The following is an 18,408-nucleotide window of genomic DNA, read 5'->3' on the forward strand; positions in this document are numbered from 1 at the left end:
TTGGTACACAGCCTCCCTCTGGCCCCTGGGGAGAAGTTGAGATCAAGGGCCCAGCAGCTTAGAGTGATATGAGCTGAAATGTCACCTAGCACCGTGATCCTGAAATCCTTATTGAATTGAGTAAGATAAACCAAATGTGAAATATTTATTTATCAGGACATCTCAGTCCATCTGGAACATTCACATATTAACAAAATGTTCAGGCACTTAAAATCCTTCCTCTTGGCAACACGTTTGGGCTCTCCTTATATGACACCATCCTGGATAGCAGTTCCTCCATGAGGAGTCAAGAGTATCAATCCCTGAATTCAGCTTTTCTGTTGCTCTTCCAACTCTTCAAAACCAACTGGGGAGTATTTCTCCTTTCTATGAGATTCCTGGGGCTCAGGGAGATCGGTATGCATTGTGGAATGCAGTGTGGAATGAGATTGGAGGGCCTATGATTTGGGGCATTTTCTTGACTCAAGGATTGAATAATTTAGCACTTAGAATTTGCAGGCACCAATGATATGCCTTGGGATTCAAAAGATGAAAAAAATCTCCATCCCTACCGTAGAATACAAGAAGACAGAGAGAAAAAGAGGCAGGTAGTTATAATACAAAGAAATAAGTGTCAAAATTAGACTGAGAGTAGAGAAGATATTTACAAGGCAGGGGATCAATGTTTTCCTTCTGTGCAGGTTGATAGAATTTACCTGGCAGATGTATTGTCAGGAATAAATAAAATACTACTCTTAGAATAGGTGACATTTGAATTGGCTCTTGAAAGATTTGCCAGATAGAGTCAGCACAGGGAGGCATGTTACAGATGGATAATAATGTCAGGTCCTTCCCCTGCTGAAATGTTCTCAGAATTAAGTAAGGCCAGAAAACAATTGGAAAGTAAAAGCACAATTTGTGGATAAGGTATGATTTAACTTGATCAGCTGTTCATTTGATGTCAGAAGCCTGGTTAAAAGCCAGAGGAGATAGATACTTTTATCGGTGTTTAAAAAGAAAAACAAAAACAAGATAAAATTCAATTAAGTAAATTTGAAAATCAAATTGGTTTTATCCACTGAATCCTGTCTACTAGGTAGGAAGGCCTCAGAAGAGCTGTAAAAGATGGAATTTTTTTATGGTTAGCAAGAGGGTGAGATAAGATTATTAGGGAAAGAAAAGAGAAGTTCTTTCTGGTAAAAGCACCTTTCCTCCAGGCAGTCTTATGCAGATAATCTCACTGGTGCTGACCAGAAAATTCCAGATTGATTGGTTTAAACTTCCACCTTTGGGAGAGGTTGAAACTGCAGTTAGGGTGGGTATTTAGTGTTGGTGGGACTTCACATAAATGACTCCATTTGGGGTCTGTTGTTAACATATGTCTTACCATTTTACCGCATCCCAGTCACCCTTTCAGGTGAAGGAGAAGCAGGGGATTTTGATTTTTTTTTTCCCCTTTACTTCACGACCCCCAGGAAACAGAGTCCTGTTCCTGTGGTAAAGGCTCCTGAGGTTGCTTAGGGAGTGTGGCTGTAAAACCCAGTGCTCCTCAGCCCTAGTGCTCAATTTCTGAACTTTCACCCATGCCCTGGAGGACCCACTTTGTATGTGGTGGTGGTGGTGGGGGGTTGTCTCTGAGCCTCCTAGGAATGGAGTAGTTAAAAGTCCCTGCCTACTAACTAGCTAAAGAAGACCAGGGCAGGTGGCAAATAAACACAAGAAAACATGCTCCACATTATTAGCCACTATAGACATGCAAATCTAACCACAATGACAGGCAGTGACCATTATCACTGTGACACTCTTGAAGCTGAGCAAGGGAAATGCTGGTAAGGACAGGGTCTCCCACATGCTGGGGGAATGAACTTTGGAAAACAGCCTGGTGTCTTCTATTAAACATTTGTCTTAAGACTCAGAATCCCATCCCCGGGTATTTACTCAGGAGAGATGAAAAGTCCACTTAAATATCTTTACAGCTTGTCAGAGACAAGTTATGCAAGTGTTTACAGCAGTTTTATTCAGAATAACCTCAAACTGGGCGCCATCCAAATGTCCAGCAACATGTCACCGTAACTTCAGGTTTTCAGCCAGGCATGGACCCCAGGCTGAGGTGGCAGCTGAGTCCTGGCACTAGATCACCACAGGTTGGGGTCTCATGAAGCCACAGCAGCAACTTTGCTGATGCTCAACAGGCAAGCGAGAGAGGCAAATTGGTCACAGAAATGGATATAAGGAAATGCTTATTAAGGAGAAAAGGAAGAAGTAAGGTGGGACTCCCAGGCCCCTGGAACCAGGCCTGGGAGGGCCAAGGAGCAGTGGAGGTGTGGCTCAGGGAATGCAGACCTTCTGCCCCTAATTATTCTAAAGTCTCCCCCCACACACACTCTCTTGGTAACTGGTTAGTTCTTGGTGGTCTCACTCTCTCTTACTTAATGTGTCTGTGCCCAGAATTGCAGCTTGCTTCACAGCCCTTATCTTAGACTCCTTTTTCTGTTGCTCCTCATCCTGGGATGTTTGATGAGTCCCCTTTGGAATTTGTTGCCCTTATCTCTGGAGCCTCCCTTATTCCTCCAAGGCTTTTTCCTATTCTAATCTGACCCTGGAAGCCATCTGCTTGCCCTGTGACTCAATGAGTGGGTCTCAAAAGCCTTGTAAAGTGGAAGGAGCCCTACAGAAGACTACATGTTTGATTCCATTTCTGTGGCATTCTGAAGAAGGCAAACATATGGGGACAGAAATCAAATTAGTGGTTGCCAGAGGTGGGGGAAAGGTACTAACCTCAAAGGACACTATGCACAAGTGAACTTTTCGGAGTGTTGGAAATGCTCTATGTATATAGTACAGTGAGTAAACAGCAGTAACATTTGTCAAATCTCATCACACTGTACATCGAAAAGTGAATTTTCACTTGATGTAAATATTACCTCAGTGAGCCTAAGTAACAAGAGCCTCCCCTAAACTCTGCTGCCACCAAATCAGGCTCCACAATATGATATCCAGCCCACCAGTTGCTCAGGTCTCCCCTTGATCATACATGGACTTGAAAACAAAGCCCACGCACATGCCATCACCAGCTGCTGGGTCCCCTCACCCCCAAGCAAGTGCCCGCACTTCAATGCCTACTGCTGGCTTCCAGCCCTGATCAGGGCAAACTCTAATTTGTGACACATAATCCCCATTTGTAACCCATTAACCTAGCCAAATTTTCTCAACACCGGGGCTGAACTTACAGTGTATTTGGCTCGCTCATTACAGCCCCATCCTCAGGAGCAGGAAGTACTTCTGCTTATATAGGGGTGTCCTGTAGCCTCATTCTGGCCCCTGAGGGTACATTTGGGGGTCTTTCATTTCAGTGCTCCTCACATGGGTCAACTGCTCCAGTGTGCGGTGGGCCACCCGCGTCCAAGACATATTCACCGCTGGGAAGCTCCTGGCTCTCGCTCTCATCATCATCATGGGGATTGTACAGATTTGCAAAGGTGAGTGGCACTGGAACAATGGGGCCCCACCCAACTAGGCTCTTGCTTGTAGACACTGCTCGAACTTCTCAGACTGTGTGTACACCCAAAGATTTCCTAATTCTGACCTTAAGTGACATTTCTTCTTCATTTGCTTGACAAGGAGGAAGAGAAATCATTTTCCATGAGGTGGTTGGAAGGAAGGCCTTATCCCCACCCCCTCGTTTACAGATTTCGCTCCTCCCAAGCCAACCTCATAATTCCAGCTCAGCTAGAATATTCCAAATGTCTTGACTCCTGTTACCCTTTTGTCCCAACCTCAGAGACACTCCTCACATCTTATCTTGTATCTTGTCCTTACCATAAAAGTCGGAGATGGAAGTGGAGATTTTTACATACATTTCAAATTTCTTATAATCTCTAGGAGAGAGAGCTCTACATTCCTAGGGTCCCTGCCAACATTCTCCACTGGATTTGGTCCTTTCCAAGCCTGAGCCTGCGTTTGGTTTCCATGGGACCCGTGGCACCTCCAGGCTCTGCCCAGTGTCGCTCTCCCCAAGAAGTCAGATGACAAACAGGGAGTCAGCCCTCCCACCGCCCACAAGCCCTAAAGGCAGTGTCTGCTGCCTGGATTTTTTTCTCCGGGAAACATATTAAGGTTCTGCTATATAATGTGCCTGATTATTTTAATCGGTTGGATTAAGTTCTTTAGCAGGTTATATTGTCTTCAGGAATTTGAACTTAAGGAAATCACCACACTATCTTTGCAAAGATATGGCGAGCCTCCTGACATAGTTCTGGCACTGACACTTGATCACACTACTCTATTTCCTGCCTAAATGCTGGATGAATGAATTACAGACAGTTTACTCTGTGTCTCATTACAAACTCATCAGCAACCTTCCTTGAGGACCCGGTGTGTGCAGGACATTCTGCTAAGGGCTAGGAAAGCAACAGAAAGCTCTTCTCTGAATAACTCCAACCTCAGGGAATTTATACTCTGAAAGGGAAGTTGAACACAATCCTTAGGAAGAGACAAAAGGATATTGACAAAGAAAGCAGAACAAGCTTGAACCAATATAGCTTTATGAAAGTTTGAATATTTGCTGTCCTTGGTCCTTTTTTTCTTTTTTAAAGATTTATTTATTTATGCATACCAGAATGGAGGTAAAGCCCAGAGGTGCAGGGGTGAGAGCACTCACCAGACATAGAGTGGAGAACAGAACAGTTGGATTGTCTGAAAAAAAGTGCTGAGGAGGGCAGCAGATGAGACAGGAGAGGTCTGCTGTGCCATGTGGGTCACCTCCCTGGCCAGGGATTGAACTCTCAAACTCTTCGTGCTGAAGCAGCTGCGGATAGCTTCATAGTGTTGAGACTTAACCCCTTACACCACCAGGAGGCCCCATGTGCTTAGTGCTTTTTCCATGAAAATGTACAAACTTAATCCTACATCTCCAAATTCTAGCATGCAGGGTCCCAATTTACGCTGCCCAACCCAGTGACCTCTCCTGGCCTTTCCTTCCAAGTAACTCTGTCTTTTACAAAAGGAACATTCAGAACTTGGCTTTGAACCTGGGCCCCCATATGAACTCAGGGTTACCAGGCTCCAGTTGGTCCTGGTAAGCCCTGCTCTTTTGGGTTCCACTCTCTGATTATATGGGGTTCACGGGAATCAAGTCAGAGCTGGATCATTTCCAGGGGGAGTGGGGCTGAGACAGGATCAGGCAGGCAGGGTCTGCTAGGCTTCACCCCTCTCCCTGAACTGCCTCATGCCCCTTGTGTCCACAGGAGAATACTACTGGCTGGAGCCAAAGAACGCGTTTGAGAATTTCCAAGAACCTGACATTGGCCTCATTGCACTGGCTTTCCTTCAGGGCTCCTTCGCCTATGGAGGCTGGAACTTTCTTAATTATGTGACTGAAGAACTTGTTGATCCCTACAAGTGAGTTAAAATACCCCAGCTCTTCCCTTTCCCTTGAAAGGTCCCAGCACCTGCTATTGGAATGAGGGAACCAGGTACCCATTGCCCAGTTTTCCCTTAATCCCTGTTCTGACCTTGACCTGTTCTATCTTGAAGAAATAGTCCACTTGCCAGGAACTTACACCATTTTTTATCCACTCTGCCCAGAGGAGAAAAATGACCCAAGGACTATCCCAGAGCAGGGTAAAAGCTGAATGGTGGTGAGGTAGCACCACTTCCTTCCGAGAATAAAATATGTGAGGTTTCCAGATTCTCCCGCAGTCTTACCCACCTGCTGGGGACACTGGGGCTTTTATCTTGGGGAGGGGAAGAGGGGTGCATTGTGAATGAGATTCTAATCAGAAAGAGGTCAATAGGTGTGAGCTTATTTCCTGCTGAGGCTGCTTCATTTCCTTTAAACTGGGACAAAATCCACCTCCCAGGGAGTGAGAACATCACAGAAGAGCCTACAAGGTCAGTTTTGTGCAAAAAAGAAAGAGATAACCCTGGAGCTCCTGACCAGGCAGGTGATCCCAGGTGTGGACCTCCTCCCTCTCACCTCCTCTCCTCTGCAGGAACCTTCCCAGAGCCATCTTCATCTCCATCCCACTGGTCACATTTGTGTATGTCTTTGCCAATGTCGCTTATGTCACTGCAATGTCCCCCCAGGAGCTGCTGGCATCAAACGCAGTCGCTGTGGTAAGAGATCACACTCACAGCCCCCAACCAGGAATGTTAGCGTAGCCTCACCCCTTAGGCCTAGCCCCTTTTCCCTGACCCCTGGAAGTCATCCCAAGTCTGGGGCAGAAACCCCCTGCTCCTGTGCCCAGAAATAAAGCGCTGACCGGGTGGTACCTAGAACAGCTACAGCAGTTGAAGCTGAGTACTTGCCACAGAGACTGTATGACCAAAGAGCCAGAAATATTTACTATCTGACCCTTTATGGGAAAATTGCACTAACTGATGGTCTAGGGCACTTTAAAAGTGAAAATGAAGGACTTAGGTTCCTCCTCAAAATATCTTGCATGGGAGTCACCATCCATCTCTGCCTTCTCTTTCTCCCCTAGAAGGGGTGCAGTGACTGACTCCTTCCTCATCAGGGACAAGTGTGTGGGATCTTCCCATCTTCCAAGGCATTGGGGTCCTTGATGGCTAGGAAAGATCTAGAACCAGAACCTCCACCCTAGCATACACCCCTTCCTGCCCCCCGCCTCACCTGGCTCACCACTTCACTTGCTAAACCCTATCATATCTTCTCTAATGTCTGAAAACTTTAAAAAAAAAAAAAAAAAAAGGCCCCCCGAGTCCTGCAACCTGTTGCTTTGGCCTTCTCCAGTATGTTCTAAACACCCCCCACCATGTGCCTGAAACCCAGTGTGTCTTTGACTCAGAGACTTCATAGAAAAGGCTGATCCTCACCATTTTCTATTCCTTTGATATAGGAAGAGGAGCCTACCTTCACCTCCTTTTCTTTCTCAACCTAATTGTGGCTTATCATTTACCCCTGTGACATATATTTTTGTGAATTTAGAAATTCTCATCCTATGAATTGGATTCATCCCTATTTTACAGATGGGAAAACTGAGGCTCAAAAATTAAGAAGCTTGCTTCAGGCCTCGTATCTCCTAAGCGGAGGGCTGAGATTTGAGCCCCAACTCACCTGACTGACTAGCCTGTGCCCCTCACTGTGTGAGGAAAGCCTATAGTGCAGTGAGACCCTGACTCACACTTAGTCTCCAATCTGGCTCTCTACTTCATGGGCCTGTGACCTTAGGCAAGCTACTAAATTGCTTCATGCCTCAGTTTCCTCATCTGTAAAACAGGGATAGCAAATTTTCACTGATGATGGTGATGACCGCTGCGGCTGCCACACTGACTCCTTCAGCTAAGTAGCCCAAAACACCTACTGATCTGGCTGTGTGGTCATCAATGCGGGAAGTGAGGGGGAGAGGCACAGAGACCATCCCTTCGCTCAAGGCCGTAGACAGAGAGATTCAGCTAGGGTGGGCTTGGGAGGGAGCATTCCCAGCCATGATGTGCAGGGAATGGGCTTCTGCTCATCCTTTCGTTTTCTCTCCCAGACTTTTGGAGAGAAGCTCCTAGGGGTCATGTCTTGGATCATGCCCATTTCTGTGGCCCTTTCCACATTTGGAGGCGTCAATGGTTCTCTCTTCACCTCCTCCCGGTGAGTGCTGTCTGGGTTCTTCCTGGACCAGGGGCCACTCTGCAGTGCATTGCTCTGTGTATATGTGGGAGGAGGGGTCTTGTCTCTGTCAGCTGGGTCTGTGTGGCCACCTGGGCAGTGACCTTGCAGGGGTTGATTGCTTACATGGGGACGTGCGTGTGTCACTGTGGACTCAGAGGGGCATGTCCTGCTCTTGTTGGCTACCTATGATGTGTATGATGTAATGGTGACGTGCTTCGTCCCACCTCCTTTTAGCAGGTACAGAGGCTGAGGAGCTCCCAGGCTTCCTGGTGCAGTTCCAGGTCAGGGGGCTGAGGTTGGCAATGGCACAGCGTTCAGCTGCAGCCCCAGAACTCCTTTTCTCCTACCCTGGAAATAGGCTGTGCCAGTTAAAAAGAAATCCCTGGGGCCTCTGAGCTGGTCCTCCATGAAAGGGGCCTTTGAGCTGGTCCTCATGCCTGGGGCCTCTGAGCTGGTCCTCCATGAAAGTTTGGGACCAGGCTGCAGGTACCATGGGACCATCTCTGAGCCCCCTGAGGGTGTAGCTCCTCCCTGATAACAGAGGGACCACCTGTGAGGCTCAGTGTAGGGTGGGAAGTAAAAGGGTTGGGGAAGAGCAGAAGGAAAGCATCAGGGAAATTTTAGGAAAACCGGAAGTGTGCATGGACACAGGACTCCCCAGCTCCTGTTTCCACACATTCAGGAATCTGACCCTTCCTTGACATCCCTTGCTCTGAAGCCAGCAATGCTGGATGATTTCCATGGACGTAGCTCAACAGCTCCCTCCAGGGTTCTTGGAAAGCCCCTCTGTCTCCAGGGCACAGTCCTACCAAAAAAGATACAGCAAATGCAGTGGCTCCTCTCTTCAGCTGTTTCCAGAGTCACCCATCACATCTGGGAGGAGTTCCCACGGCATGACAAGGGCGTGGCTTATTTTCAGAACTCAGGGCAGAAGGAGGAAGTGTGGGTGTCCCCTGTACCCCAGCCCCCTGTGATGCTCACCTGCAGCAACCTCGTGTGCATGTTACACAGGAGCAGTGGCCCCATGGAGGCCCCAGCCGAGGGCGAGCGCTGGAAGAGCAGTGACCCATGAGGCTCTCTGGGATCTATTGGAGGAGAGTGACTGGCTACAGTCACTGTAGAGCGGGGTTTGTCCCTCGGGCAGGCCAAGCAGCGGTCTGCGTGCATGTGGTCCAGCCGTGTGTGCATGCAGGAGACTCGGCAAGGCGCCTCACCTCGGGCTCGGAGGCGCCGCTCACCCACCGGGCCTCCTCGGCTCATCTTCCAGTTCTTTCCTTCCTTGCTCCCCCTTCCCTCCTCTCTCTCATCTGTTATGGTGTGGAATATGAAGAGGATGATCCGCCCGAGGAGTGGGAGTGTGTGTGGGTGTGTGTCATGCTTACTGTCGTAGTCGCCTCTGTTGTCGGCCAGCAGAGCAGGGTGGTCTCTTGTGAACTTGACACTACCCGGACAGTCGCACTTGGTCCTGGCTGCATGTGGGGGGGATGTGAATGGGGGACCCCAGCTATGTGCATGACGAGGCCCACAGCCCACCTGGGATTCACTTGGGGGCATGAGACTGCACTGAGGGGACAATTCATGTGACTGCAGGAAACCAGTGACACTGGCCTAGGTAGCTGATGATGGCAACTGGTGGTGATGCATGTGGGTGCTGGGGACCACTGTGACCCCCACTCTGTGGAGAGAGCGGTTGCCCCTAGACCCGCTCTCCCCACTGCACACATTACAAAGTCAGTGACACTTCTCTTCCAGACACCCAGAAAAGCATACTGGTGCTGTGCTTTTCTGTCCCCACTGCTGCGACACCCCTTTCCCTGCAAAATCCTAGAAAAAAGAAAAAGTCCTCTACTGCACACTAATATGTACATGGCTCCAATGCTTATAGTATTCGCTTTTCTCTCGCAAGAGGGAAGGGGGAAAGAGTTGCTCTGTTAAAATTTTTCTTTTTAAAAATAACTTTTAAACATTAATATCCTGACTATGATTTCACATTGTTCTCAGTGGGAGAACAAGGTAAAGGGTACATAGCATCTCTTTGTGTTGCTTCTTAACTTTTTTTGGGTCTTTTTTCTATTTTATGTTACTTTTTCAGTTTTTTGATTTTTCATGTTTTTTCTTTTTATATTTTGTATTCTCATATCTATATAATGTTTCTTACAAGTGCATGTGAATCATCTCATTTTAAAGTTTAATCTTGTATACTTAAATTTTTTTTATTATAAATGCCTTGTCTTTGTAGAATTTTATATTTTTTCCTATAAAGTTTAGGGAAGAAAATTAAAGTTACTCATAATCCTACTACCCAGAGATAATCAGTATTTTAATAAATGCTTTTGTGCCCATAAAGTCTTTTTAATTAATTAGGTCATATTCTATGGCATCATACAATTTTCAGGTTTTTTTCCCATTTAATATTATATTGTAAGCATGTTCACATGTGATTTTTTTCCCAAGAACTTTATTATGATTGCATAATATTTCGTGTTATGGACATAGTATCGTAATTTATATACTCACTCTCTTACTTTTGGTTAGGATGTATCTAATCTTTTTATCATCAGAATATCTTTGTATGTACATCTTTCATTAACTCTCCATTTCTTTAGGATGACTTTTGGGGAATAGAATAAGTAAAGGATATATATATATGCATATACATATTCTTATTTTAGATGTAATTTATATACCAAAAAATTGTAAACGTTCAGGTTGATGTTTTAAGAGTTGCAGACAGCCATGTAACCACCCCCATGGAGAGAGAACATTTCCTACAATTCCCCAGGTACCCATGTGTCCCTTTCTGGCCCACCATCAATTCTCGACTTTTCTGGCTAGGATATGAATCTTTCCAAACACAGCTCAGTCCCTATATATCAGAGACTGAGGTGGGGGAGACAGTTTTTACAGAGATTAAGGCCTCAGGTGTTGTCAGGAACACAGAGTGATAATCACCAGTCACCCCAGGCCCCCAGGCCACACACAGGTGTCCATGCACCCAGGATCCATCCACTTATCCACTGGTTGCCTCTGGTTTGCCTGCACCTGCATTTGTGAATGTGGGTCCTGTGATTAGTGGGTGAGAAGGTGTGCATGAGAAGGTGGGTACCTGGTTGGAGGGGGAGTGCTCCCAGGTGGGCAAAGGATGGTGTGGATGAGGGAGTCAGGCTGGGGAGGCTGCTTCTTGGGGTGGTTCACGAGCAAGCCAAGCCTGACCTGCTTTTCTTTCTGCCAGGCTGTTCTTTGCTGGAGCCAGGGAGGGCCATCTTCCCAGCGTGTTGGCCATGATCCACGTGAAGCGTTGCACCCCAATCCCAGCCCTGCTCTTCACAGTAAGGTCCCCTTCTGTCAGCCCTAGACACTTACTCCTTGTTTGTGCTTGCTCAGAGCTGCGGGGTTCACACTCCCCACACACCCTCCTGTCATCCTTCAAGTCTGCTTCTAGGTTTCCTGGGTCCTAGAAAATCTGGCATACACAGACATTATTACACGGCAAGGAAAGGCCCTATACCTCAGAAAACTTAAGGTTCTTAGGCTATCCTTTTGGGTCAGAATGAAGTGACTGCCTGAAGATCTCACAAAGAAACTTCTCTTTTCCTGGTTCTCCCCAACACCCGTTGCACACAGACAGGGTGCAGCTTTGGGCCTGTGCTCTGGCCGGTCACAGTCATAGCACAGTGGCCCTCCTCATCGCTCTTCTCACCCCAGAAGCTTTGCCAGTCTCTTGGGAAACATCACTGAAACAAATTCAGTGCTAAGCATTTGTCAAAAAAGAAAAATCACAAAGGAAGGGAGACTGATAGGAAAGGAAACTTGGGGTTGGAGTAAAATGACCCCAAAGTAAGAATCAGAGAGAACACACAGAGATTTTTCCCCATAGAGTCTTTTGGGTTACTTTTTTCCTTCTGGATCCTGGATAAAATTTTGAAAATGACTTGGTCCAGCAGAGAAGCCATGAGGCTGGGAGGAGTCAAGGGCATAGGCTGCATAGCACTGGGGGCAATGTCAGAGTGTTCAGATACAAGAGGAAGGTCATCTTGATCAGTTAGTTGTGAAAGGCGACTGGAGTAAGCCCCTATACTTCCTGTGGGCCACAGGCTCTATGCAGGCTGAGGCCCTGGTGTGGTGCTGTGACCCCAGGGCCAGTACAGCTAGAATCTGGCTTATTCATCTCCGAGAAGAGGCTCCATTACTCTCACCATCAGATCTCTCAGGACAACCTGTGTTAAGCCTCCTGTTCATTTTAACAATTCAGCAGAGAAGAGAACATGTTTCTAAGAGAAACACTGAGAAGATTCGATAAGTTAATATTTGTAGAATGCTAAGAACAGGGCCTGGCACCTAGTTAGTGCTATATAGCTTTATGATTTTTAGAAAAGAAAGGAAGAAAAATAAATGAAATGACTCAGCCAGGAGAAGAGGATGAGGTCACACACACACAAAAGCCTTAATCTGCAGTTAACAATCTTCCCAAGAGATTGAAAGAAAGAAATCAGCTTGAGCTATAACCAGGGGGAAATATAAGTGAAGCCAGGGCAGAGAGAGAGCCAGCTGCACTGCTGTGCCAATCTGGTTGTTGATGGCCAGTAAGTTCTGACTGGATACCTTGCCATACCAGTGGTTAAATATTTTGATGATCACCCCTCAATAAAAAGGATTCCTGGCAGTGAAGGAAAGGCGTTAGCAATGGCTTGAATTAGCATAGAAGACACCATTGTCTGCCACCTCTGGCTGTGGAGCAGACCCCCTGACCTGTAAACAGCACCCCAGTATCCAAATACCTTTCTGATCACCAATAAGCTTTTTGCATTCTTCGCAGTGCATCTCAACCCTGCTGATGCTGGTCACCAGCGACATGTATACACTCATCAACTACGTGGGCTTCATCAACTACCTGTTTTATGGGGTCACAGTTGCTGGACAGATAGTTCTTCGCTGGAAGAAGCCGGACATCCCCCGCCCCATCAAGGTGCGAGATCTCCCCTCCCTGTCTTCTGCTAGTTCTGGCTGCTGCTGAGATTTTTTGAAGTAACATTGGTTTAGAACATTATATAGGTTTCAGGTGACCTGCACTTTTTTTTTAAAGATTTATTTATTGATGGATACAAGTGCTGGGGTGTAGGCCAGAGGTGTAGCAGGCGAGAGGAATCACCTGACAGTAGGAAACAGAACAGGCGGATCCATTGAAGTACACTGCTGAGGGGAGGTCTGCTGAGCCATGTGCGTCAGCTCCCTGGCTGCAGATGGAACTCATGCTGCAGTGGCTGCTGATAACTTGATTGAGCTGAGGCTTAACCCCTTGTACCAGCAGGGAGGCCCCCTCAGGTGTCCAGCATTTTATGTGCCCCGCATTTTATATTAACTCATCATTATGTGCAACGGCCACCAAAAGTCTAACTTCTGTCCACCATGGAATTGATGCTCTTTATCCAATTTACCTACCCCTTCTACTTTTTGTTCTGTAATCTAAGGGTTTGTTCTGTTTATTCATTTGCTTATTTATACTTCTCCTTCTGTCCTACTTAACTTAATGCCTTCTAGGCCCATCTATGTTGTCACAAATGGTGACATCTCATCCTTTTTATATTTGAATAGTATTCCATTGTTTATTCACATCTTTATCCACTCCTTTACCCATGGACGTATCTTGGCTCCTGTGAGTAATGCTGCAGTGAACATTGGGGCCTGCGGGGGGGGGGGGGGTGTATATATCTCTTCACCTTAGTGTTTTAGTTTTTTGGATAGTTACCCAGAAATGGAGTAGCTGGATCACAGGATGTTTCTATTCTTAATTTTTTGAGGAATTTCCATACTGTTTAACATAATGCAGCTTAGGTTTTTAAATCAACATGTTCTCAGTGCTGAGCACAGGTCACTATCACTATGATGGCAGCAGGGTGATATGTGAATGGGGCGGCCATTTCCAGTCTCCACTGGGGTCAGGGCCAGAGCAAGCTGCCACAAAGAGTAAGTTAGAGTCAGGGGTGCTTTCGTCACGTCCATCTTTTGTTCCCTACAACTCTAGGTCTTAAATGCCAGCTGCTCTTTCGTAATTCCCTTCTCCCCCAACACTGTCCTGGGCCTTCTAGTCTGGCCAGCCCCCTAGTCTGGCCAGCCCCGTCATTCTCCTCCGAGGGCTGGGTTTCCTTGTGCAGAATCTCATCTATGCTATTCAGCTATTCAGTCAGAATGAGCTTCTTCCTCCCAGCTGCCTATCCAAATTCCTCTTTTTTTTTTTTTTAATGGTACCAAAGGCCTTTATTAGTGGCAGTGAGAAGTGGGTTGGGGAGGGAAATATGACCGCTCCAGCTCAGGGGATGTTCCAAAGGTCTAAAATCAAGGCGACACCCTAGCATCCAGGTAGAAGACTGTAACCTCAGTCGTGCTCGGCTTCATCCTTGGAGTGCCCTGTCTGTGCACTGGAGGATAGAACCGGTAGCTGGGCACCAAAGGTATGTGGCAGAGGCGGGGACAGGCGCCCTTCCTCCATAATTAGGGGCACCAGGACCATATACCAATACCGGCCCCAAAAGGGACGACTGCTAATCTAAATTCTAACCATTTTCACATGGGCCTCAAGCACCTCTTCTTCCTTGAAGCACCCGAGTCCTCTTCAGCCTTCCACGACTCTCCTTTTTTAAACTGTTCTGGCCTGACACATAGTAGGGTGCCTGGTGAGCCTATTGATTGCTACAAGGAATGACTTTGTGATAGCAACAGGTGGGCTGCTTAGGACAAAATTATGCTTCCTAGAACTCTCCGGGTTCTCTTGTAAATTAGAAGAATCACACACAGCCTTAAACTAGTGAGTTGCTGGAAAAGTCATGAGGCATTTTTGCTTGAAAAACATAGAAAAAAATATGTCGTGACTTTTCCAACAACCTGTATTTGGATCATTCTGATTCTGGAAACAGAAACCAGAAGATTCTTCCAGCTGAGAAATCCAGGGCTCTCCAAATCTGTGTTTTCCACTGCTACTTCTCTATCACTCTTGAAAGACTGCTGCAGGGGAGAGGAGCGGGAACCGCCCTCCCTAGTGCATGCAGCTCCTGAGAGGAGAGGACTGGAGCAGAAGGGCAGCTGGATCCGGGAGTCTGGAAGCGCTCTGCTGGGCCTCCCGCCACTGTTCACAGAAGGGATGGAGCCCAGAGAGTGGAGAAGCTGCTGCGGCCTGAAGCAGCCAGGGCCCCAGGCTGCCTTTTACTAGCTAGGGCTTCTGCGTGTGGCGGCTTTAGCTCCTCAAATTGCTGAAAGCAAGCTGTGACTGACCAGGGTGAGAGGGACGGGCACTCTCCACACTGCCACCAGATGAGGGCTCTGCCTAGAAGTAGGCAAGGCAGGGAGACATTTCCTTCCGTTTCCACTCATTTCTCTGCTTCTCCTTCACCACACGACCTCAGCAAGTGCACCAGTGTCCAGGGGCTCACCTATCCCGGCGGGCTTGGGGGCTGCCCCTGCTGTCTCTGGCACTGGGCAAAGGAGGAGACCTTGTGTGATCCTGCTCAGGGAAGGGGGCCGGGGAGGAGGTAGACAAGGGGGACTGAGCCCGCCCTCTCTCACCCTTCCTCTTCCTGACCAAGTTCACCAGTACTTGATGACATAGCAGTTGCCCAGTCAGGACTCCCGGTGGAGAAGCCACAGAGCTGAGGAAGTTCAGCGTTGGCCTCCAAAGTTGCTTGCCTGTGAGTGAAGAGGTGAGGATGCTCTGGCCCCATGAGTTATGGGGCTCACACAGATAATGGTACCTCTGTTCTACAGGTCAACCTGCTGTTCCCCATCATCTATTTGCTGTTCTGGGCCTTCCTGCTGATCTTCAGCCTCTGGTCGGAGCCCGTGGTGTGTGGCATCGGCCTGGCCATCATGCTGACCGGAGTGCCTGTCTATTTCCTGGGTGTTTATTGGCAACACAAGCCACAGTGTTTCCATAACTTCATCGGTGAGTTGTTGCAGGTGCTAGGTGGCTACGGGACCCCCCAGTCTGGTGTAAAGTGGTCGGTGGTGTGGCAAGGGCTGCCGAGGCTGGTGCACAGGGCCCTGGGAAAGGAGAAGGTGGGGAGGAGGCCTCTAAGGAGAGTATAGCTGGTGTTTGTCCACTGATCTTAGACCTGCAAGAGAAGGTGATGTGATAGCCATCCTGCCAGAGTGGTCTGGAGCCAGGCGGAGACCCTAGTTGGTCAGTGGGTGTGGGGAAGGTGGCAGGCTGTGGTAGCTCAGGGAACAGATGAGGTGGCCAGTCCCCCAGAAAATAGTCTCACAGATGCCGGTGGCTCTGGGGCAGAGCGCCAGGAAGGGCCCTGGCCTGGTTGGCCAGCTGGTGGGACTCTTCTCATTGATGTGGTGACCTCTTCCCTCAGAGTGGATGACCCTGGTGAGCCAGAAGATGTGTGTGGTTGTGTACCCCGCGATGGACGGGGGCTCGGGGACGGAGGAGATGAGCAAGGACATGGAGGAGCAGCAGCAGCCCATCTACCAACCCAGTGGGGCCAAGGACAAGAGCTCAGAGGAGCAGCTCTAGCCTTGAGGGCCCCACCTATTCTCAGCTGGTTCCTCCCTCCCTCCCCCCATTCCTGCCTTCCTTCCCTGCCCAGGTCCCCCCAGCACGCGCGCATGTGCGCGCACACACACACACACATACACACGCTCCTCTCTGTCAAGCAAGGGCAGGCCCTGGGTCTGGATGGTGAGACACTAAACCAAGACTGACACTTAAACCCAAAGAACCAGCCTCTCACCCTGGGACTTGTGTCCAAAGGCCCCACCAGGCCTGTCCACATTCTGTTAGAGGATATTGGGGCTCTCAGGGGTGCCCCTTAGGACCTACCCTCTCTTCTGGGCCCACGCATTCTATTTCCTCCCCTCAACGACCTTCCCTCGAATTCCTGAGCCCAGGGGAGGCCTGGCTCAGAGAAAAGTGGCAGCAACTGCAGCCAGTTGGGGAGGGACAGACTCAAGCTAATTTGTCACCACTGAAGATCAGCTGGAGAGACCCAAGTCCCCCTCCCTTCAGTAGGGACCCAAGAAACCAGAGGGGATGCTTCTCTCCACCCTGTACTCCTGGGTACTTGCCCCTGCCTCCTAAGCTCCCTGTCCAGTCAGGTTTCTGTCAGGACACCACCTCCCCACTGAGCTAAGGACCAATGAGCAGGAGAACCACCCCCACCCCCAGCAGGGCCAGGCCTGGGGAACAGCTGGGAAAGGCTCAGATTGCAGAACCCAGCCCTGCTCCTGCATCCTGCCCCCAACTCTGTGCCAAAGCTTCTGGAAGCCAGAAAGGCTTTTTATTTTCAGCATAGTAGATGTCTCTCTCCTAATGACAAAGCAGTTCCGCTTTTCCTCCCTCCCATCCCCAGGGGAAGACTCAGTCACCCAGTTACCCCTGTTGCTAGCCTGACACACCCCCGCCACACCCCCAGTGAGCTCTGCCCACTGCCCCGCCATGCCCTGTTCTTCCTCCAGGACCAGACTGGGTGTGAAGTCTCCCCAAGCCCATCAGGCCTGAAATCCAAGCCAAATCAGCCTTAAGTCACCTCCCATCCAAGAACTGGGCCTAAAAATACTCCCTTATTTCTAAACCTAGGCACAGAGCTGGTCTGAAATGCACTCCAGGAGGAAGGGAGGGAGCAAAGGAGGCTGCTGGTCCACCTCACTAGAGGTGCCCATCCCATAACCTTGGAGACTGTTCTGGAGAAGGTGTTTTCAGAAAACAGTACCCCCCCTTGCCCCAACTCAGATAAACGCTTCTGATAATCCCTGTCACTGTCCTGTCTAGACAGCCTCCAGGGCAGGATGAGAGGGCAGTGGCAGCCTGGCACCTCCTGGAAGGCCCGTCTCTGTGGCACGCGGACTCCCAGCATCCTTCAGGCTGAGGCCACTTTCCCTGTGCTCCTTGGGAAGGCCTCCCCACCATGAGGATGAGGATGAGGAGCCTTTTATCCCAAAGCACGATTCCTGGGGCACCCCCCTCTTCATCTTTTCTGCTTAATACTGGAATACCTGGGGAGCCACTCCTGTCCCGGATGGACCTCCCAACTTCTACCTGCCTGCCTGCCCTCAACTTGCTGAGGCCAGGACTGGTCGGGAGGACTAGGGCTGGCCCCTGGAGGGTCAGGGGACCATCCTCCTATACCCTCATCTCATTCCTCTAACCTCCTCCCCTCTTTCAATTATTATTTTTTGTAAAGTGGATGCCTTACTTTTTGGATAAATATTTTTGAAGCTGGCATTTCTATTTCTTTTGGATTTTGTAATGTAAGGTTGTTTTTTGTTGTTTTGGGGGTGTGTGGTGGTGAGGGGTGGTTATTATACTAGAATAATATTCTTCTGCCTTTCAGTTATTTAGATTTTAGAAGGTTTTTGTTTTGTGAAGGCTTTCTTTTTTCCTTTTGATGTAATAAAATTTTAAATGAAAATAAAGTCTGTGGTACTGATAATTAAATGACCACCTGCAGGCCCTACCTGGTGGCACAGTAAGTTAAAGCCCAGCACTGTGAAGCTGTCCACAGCCACTGCAGCAATTTGATTCCTGCCCTAGGAGCTGACCCACATGGCGCAGCAGACCTCTCTTGTCTCGCCCACTGCTCCCCTCAGCAGTGTATTTCAGTAGATCTGCCTGTTCTGCTCCCCACTCTGTCTCTGGTGAATCCTCTCACCCCCAGCACCTCCGCCTGTTATCTCCCCCCACCCCACCCCGTTCTTGTGTGCATAAATAAATAAATCTTTAAAAAATTAAATGACCACCTGAGACAGAATCTCCAGGCATTTCCTGTGTTAAGAGGAGCCTGCTGTGGGTCCTCCCAAGATGGCGTGCC

The 18,408-nt window shown here is 48.6% G+C and overlaps 1 protein-coding gene across 3 annotated transcripts in view; it reads left to right on the forward strand.

Moving 5' to 3' along the window:
• SLC7A8 (solute carrier family 7 (amino acid transporter light chain, L system), member 8) overlaps positions 1–18,079 on the forward strand; it is a 49,012-nt gene extending 30,933 nt beyond the window's left edge. For 2 of the 3 annotated variants that reach the window (XM_012734077.1, XM_004694640.2), the window contains 8 exons: positions 3,333–3,458; positions 5,226–5,379; positions 5,973–6,096; positions 7,479–7,582; positions 10,836–10,932; positions 12,420–12,569; positions 15,359–15,536; positions 15,955–18,079. In XM_012734077.1, coding sequence (XP_012589531.1) covers positions 3,333–3,458; positions 5,226–5,379; positions 5,973–6,096; positions 7,479–7,582; positions 10,836–10,932; positions 12,420–12,569; positions 15,359–15,536; positions 15,955–16,115 — 1,094 coding nt within the window. In that variant the 3' untranslated portion in view covers positions 16,116–18,079. Of the gene's footprint in view, positions 1–3,332; positions 3,459–5,225; positions 5,380–5,972; positions 6,097–7,478; positions 7,583–10,835; positions 10,933–12,419; positions 12,570–15,358; positions 15,537–15,954 lie in introns of those variants that run through there. The other variant, XM_012734078.1, reaches the window with a different exon arrangement.
• The last annotated feature ends 329 nt before the right edge of the window (positions 18,080–18,408 follow it).

Source organism: Condylura cristata, unplaced genomic scaffold (assembly GCF_000260355.1).
Source record: "Condylura cristata isolate star-nosed mole 26May11 unplaced genomic scaffold, ConCri1.0 scaffold00045, whole genome shotgun sequence".
Classification (NCBI taxonomy): Eukaryota; Metazoa; Chordata; class Mammalia; order Eulipotyphla; family Talpidae; genus Condylura; species Condylura cristata.